General features: G+C 29.8%; 1 protein-coding gene across 1 annotated transcript in view; it reads right to left on the bottom strand.

The window, feature by feature from the left end:
- Positions 1-5,960, bottom strand: part of Sec24AB (Protein transport protein Sec24AB) — a gene marked incomplete at its 5' end in the record, with an annotated part of 40,707 nt that overhangs the window by 21,611 nt on the left and 13,136 nt on the right. The window contains 2 exon segments of the mRNA XM_067044714.1: positions 1,060-1,213; positions 3,749-3,980. Coding sequence (XP_066900815.1) covers positions 1,060-1,213; positions 3,749-3,980 — 386 coding nt within the window.

Raw genomic sequence — 5,960 nt, 5'->3', positions numbered from 1 at the left:
TAAATAGTTTTATTTTAAGTATCAATGTTTCAATATTGTTTATTTGTTTTATTAAACCAAAAAGCAAGCTAACCGATTTTGATCATTCAAATATAGAGTAAGAATACATCGTTCAAAATATTCAAGATGGCGGCACACGTCCTTCTGAAGTCTGTTCAATTGCTGTTATGTTGAGAAGATGGATTAAAATTTTATCAACATTTGTTATTTTCTATCATGATTGTATTTGCGGTAAATTCCAGAAACAATAGAAGAGAAGAATAACTATTAAAAATATATATACATAAAGAAAATCACAGAAAAAACTAAAAATGGTTGTGCGACGACAATCAACTGCAAATCATGCTGCCCATCTTTTGTCTACTGACAGTGGTAGTATCTTTAGAAAGAAGACAACAAGAACCATCAGTCATCAAAGAAGATTACATAATTGTTTAGTTTGCTCTACCTAGGATTTATAGCAAGAGTAGCTATTAATTTATTTGTGTCATTGTATTCTGATTTTCTGGAAAATCCATCCTGAGATAGCGTCAATAATGTTTAATATATAAAATAAAATTCTCATATCTAATTAAAATTTTATCTATTCATTTAAACCTTGTCATCTTCAAAGCTATATTTTAAATCTGAGTATAATAAAAATAAAGATAGTTAAATATATGTAAGATTTTTATGCCCTTTTTGACCTATTTTCATTTTGTATAAACTAATTGTATCACTTTTTAATGTTGTTTTTATCAAATCTTCACGGTTAGATATAAGGGATAATTATTTTTATGATTGAATGGGTTGGAGCAGAATTGTCAAAAAGACTATAGCTAAAATTGTCATGAATACAGTACTTTTTTATAAATGTACAACTAATAAATAAATGTTGCAACTACTGTTGTAGATTTTCTAAGTAACTTAAAAACTTAAATTCAAGCTTTTGACGGTTTAGAAGCAACACCAGTAGTTGACCAATATAGAAATTTATGATTCTGTTGAAACTGTTAAGTCATCTCAGTTTCTAAACAAATAAAAAATAATATACAGATAAAATAAAAGGAAGAAACAAACCTGGTGCAACGCAACCTCATGACAGATTCAAAGCCTATCTTACGACACAGATACCTCTGTAGGCTCCGTTGGAATGATTCGATGTGATGCGGGTTCTTAGCCGAGAACAAAGGAAAATGGTGGATGCAACCACCAGAAAACCTAGAAACACCACCTGAAACAGGATGAAATATTTTGTATTAGTTAGAGGTTCAACTAAATTTTAAATTAATACACACCATTATTATCTGCGGATCAAAAATCTATCTTGAGCATCTTTTCTCATTTATTTGAGAAAAACTGTGGTAGAGGGAGGGATAATTCTGGTCAATTCTAGGAAGAAAATTTTTGGCTGAGTGAACTGTTTATCTCATACTCCCTTATTACAATATAAAACATTTTCTCGCTAGAATTGAATGTCCTATTTAAATTTTTATTATTATCCAGGATCTAATATTTTCTGCCCTAAGCTATAAGAGAGAACGCAAGGTCATTTTAATAAAATTCTAATACATTATTTCATTTCCAGAAGTTTCACTTCTGTCAGCCAGTCGCAAGAAAGCCATAATTCATTGCAACCTGAACCATCAACTTATTAATCCACCTATACTTAAAATATTCCAGTAGATATAAGAAATCGGCCTCTCAGAAACAGAAAAAGCAACCAAGATCCTTCATGGATCCTAAAGGTACAGGTTTTTTTTAATAATTAAATAATTTAAAAACACAACTTCATGCAGGCTATTCTACCCAATTTCAGGTCAATTCAACAATTCCTCTATGAAACATTAAAACATTAGGTAAACATATATTTTTTGTTAACAAGCATATCCTAGATTATGTCTAATTACCTAATTAGTCAATTTTTGCATTAAAGTAAAAATTAAAATTCTTTATCACAGTCACTTATTTGTTAAAATTTATCACAACAATGCTTGTAACCTTCCCTCCACTCTTGTCAAGCATTAAAATTATTTATTATAACAATATTTTTGTTAATTTTCCTCTTTATTTCACTAGTAAAATTCTTATCAAGGCTAATTATCTTATCAGATTATAAGATGGGAATTTTACAAATGAAATAAAGAGGAAAATTAACAAAAAATATTTGTTTACCTAATGTTTTAATATTTCATAGAGAAATCGTTGAATTGGCCTCAGCAGAATAGCCTGCATGAAGTTGTATTTTTAAATTATAAATAATATTGTTAAGTATTTTGAATTGTTGAGGATCAAAGATGTAATAAAAGCTGTTTTGTGATAGATTGTCCCTGAGGATAGCCGAATTAGCCAAAACGTCGGACTTATAAGGAGAATAAAATGTTTTGAGACTAAAATGGATAACATTTAAATTTATTTATTTAAACAACATTAACCAGTCTCAAGAAAGTATTTAAGGTTATAAATAAGATAATTTATATCCAAGCTAAGTCTCAAAACTTTTTATTATTTCCTTAACTGTCCAATGTTTCGGCCATCAACATGAGCCATCTCATCCTCAAAGACAATCTTAGATATAACAATATACTTGTTTAAATAAATAAAATTTTATCCATTTTAGTCTCAAAACATTTTATATTCCGCCATCCTCAAGGACAATGTTAATACAATTTTAGGACCAAATCATTTAAAAAACAACTTCACGCAGACTATTCTGCCCAGGTCATTTATATAAGTACACAAATTATCCTAATTAGTCAATATTTCACATTTAATTAAAAATTAAATATCACAGTAAAATTTATCTCAACAAATTGTTGTATGGACTTATAAAAGAATAAAAATGTTTTGAGACTAAAATGGATAAAATTTTATTATTTAAACAATATTAGCCAGTCTGAGGAAAGTGTTAAGATTATAAATAAAATAAAGTTACACCTCACATTCAATAATTTAAAAAGAGACTTACTTGGAATCCACACACAACACTGAAACGACAAGAAACTGCTTGTAGATTCCAATTGCTACAACACTTACTTGACAAACGCTCTAAACTTCCCATTCACTACAAAAAATTAGTATACACTACAATAATCAGACCAATTTGGACAAATGGAATTGAGCTCTGGGGCTCCACCAAACCATCAAATTCTTCCCGCATCCAATCTTTACAATCGAAAATCCTACATAAAATCCTTGATGCTCCTTATTACGTCACAAATAAACTCATTCACAAAGACCTTAACATCCCATTCGTTGCAGATTTGACCCAAAGCAGATATGCATCTTTTCATTCCAAACTCCTTAACCATCCTAACCCATTAATTCTTAATCTTTCATCCTTAACAATCCCTGATAATCCTCCGAGGCATCTGAAAAGAAGATGGTCACGGGACCTTCTATTTAAATTAATGTTTGAAGTACCACCAATGGGTGGTTCCTTCCCAAGATTTTCAAGTGTATATGAAACATAAAACATATTTACCTATTGTATTATTTTGTACAGTTGTAAATTACATTACATAAATAATTTAAAAAAAAAAACTGTTTACAGGCTACTCTGCTAAATAATACTATCACTCTCTAGAAAAAGTATGTATTTTAAGAAACTGCTAATAGTGTTAAGCGAATCTGTAATTAAAAGTTTTAATTTTAAGTTTGATCCATCAGCTACCATCTTACTTTTAATTCTAAGGCACATTTGTTGGACAAAAATATATTTTTACAATAATGAACTAAATGAATATAGGTAACAGAGAAGAATACTCACTGAGAGACGCAAGGTCAACAAACTGACTGTTAAGTACGAAAAGATCAACGGCTATCTGCTGACCGGAGCAGTCGAGAGCTAGCTTCTTGTAGAAGTCGGTAACAGGGTTCAGGTGGGACTGGTTCAATCCTTCCCCGCTCCTCTGGTTTGGATCCTCTCTCTGGGGCAACTTCCCTGGCCCGCTGTTCGCCAAGCAGCTCGTTACCAGGGTCACTCTTCCACCAGTTGCGGCCTATATCATATCAATTAGAAAAAAAAATCAATAAACGACACAAAACTGTAACAATTAAAATAAATAATGTAAATATAACGCAATAGCTTATTTTTTAAATTAATTATTAATTATATCAAATTAAGGAAGTTGAAGGTCACACTAATCTTTTGTCCCACTTTGTAGAGCTTAATCAGGGCCGAGCTGCGACGGATGAGAAATGATCTTACAGGTCTCGTTATATCATTCATAGTTCATGCATAGTGTATAGATATTTCACATCTCTTGTAAAATCAAATAAAAAAATGTTAAATGTATTAAAAAAAAAAATGCACGATAATAAGTATAAAAAAAATCCTGTTCATTTTAAATCTAACAGTTAATGTTATTTATTTTTTTGGTAAATGTTTACTTTAGATCCTCCAAAAACGTGGAAAACCATTTTAACAGGAAGAGACTAGCCTTGATAACCCGAGCAGACCTGAAGTGCCGGAGGTGACAGATTCCCAAACCTTCCTTTAAAAATCAAGTGCCTGCAACTTCGACAGGGATTTTTCCCTGTAGAGGGAATTTATACTGGGAAATGGTCATTATATCTTATCCCCCACCACCTTCCCGTTTATCAGCATTTCTAAAAAACTGGCCTCTCCCCCACTCTTCAACTTCCTTCTTAGCCACCTTTCTTTAAAGGAAGGTTTTGCAATCCTCAGTTCATGTACGCTCCACTCTTGTGGAGTAAATATAAACATTATATAAAATGTATTTGTATTAAACAACATTAAAATATATACTACCTGATGATAATTATAAAATAAATGCTTCATATCTATTTTCAAGTTACTGAGTCAAAGTATAATAATTTATAATGATATAAATATATAATATTTTTTATTTCATAATATATATTCTAATATTGAACTAATAAAAAAGTACAGGTAATACAAAGTAAAAGGAAAAGTACAAAAGTAAAAGGAGCTGTGAGCAACATCCGTATTTAAAAGTTATAAGAAGAAAACGTGGTAGGAACTGCAGCCGAAAATTGTGATATATTATAAGCTAACCTTTAACTCATGGGGAAAGAAGTAAGTGTGCTGGGACACCAACTAACCTAAGATAAGGAGTCGTCCATACTCAGGTTATCGAAGAATACTCTGGTATGATAAAAATGGTTTCGTACCTTTTTGGGAACCTAAAGTAAACATTTAACTTTTTTTTTATATGTATACTTATTAATGAACATCTTATTTATTTATTTTTTAAAAATTTTATGTAATTTTCTTTTTAATTACATTTACTGAAGACCTACTAAGTGAGGTGAAATGCCGGCGAATAAATAGTTGTTAACTATTTTTTGTTACTTTTTGACCTCCCTACACCTCCTTCATATTATAAAATAAATTATTCCAAAAAAAATTTCTTCGAGTAATTCAATGATTTATTCATAAAATATTATTTAAAATAAATTTTATACGATGAGAAGATGTTTGAGGGATGCTGTCAAAATAAAACACAAATAAGTTGAAGTAACTTATTTAATCATGCCAATGTTTCGGCCAGAATTTCTAGCCTTCGTTAGGGAACAGAACAACATAACAACCAATGAATACAGAAAATAAAAAAAAGAAAATATAAACAGAATGACATAAAGTAAAAGTTACTTTATGCAGCGTAGAAGCCACTTGGCGGTAAGATTTCGAGCTAACAGGTTCATTTTGTTTTATTATTTTTTTTCCCCTTATCTTTATTTCATCCCCCCATCTTTTCTAAATTTTCCTTACCTACATTATTAGTTATGTTCACCATATATTATTATTATTTTCTAATTTTTTTTTTGTTTTTCATTTCTTTTGTTAAACTTTACTTATATTTTGCCTCTTCATCTAATTACATAATACATCTTACATAATTCATTTGTTACATATATTTTCTTTCTCTCAATTTTATTTTTACTTCCATAATTTTAATTTTTAAATTATTAATAAACTAATATATTCATATTTC

Source organism: Halyomorpha halys, unplaced genomic scaffold (genome assembly GCF_000696795.3).
Source record: "Halyomorpha halys isolate HHAL.00 unplaced genomic scaffold, Hhal_1.1 Scaffold323.1, whole genome shotgun sequence".
Lineage (NCBI taxonomy): Eukaryota > Metazoa > Arthropoda > Insecta > Hemiptera > Pentatomidae > Halyomorpha > Halyomorpha halys.
This window is presented reverse-complemented; position numbering and strand designations above follow the sequence as displayed.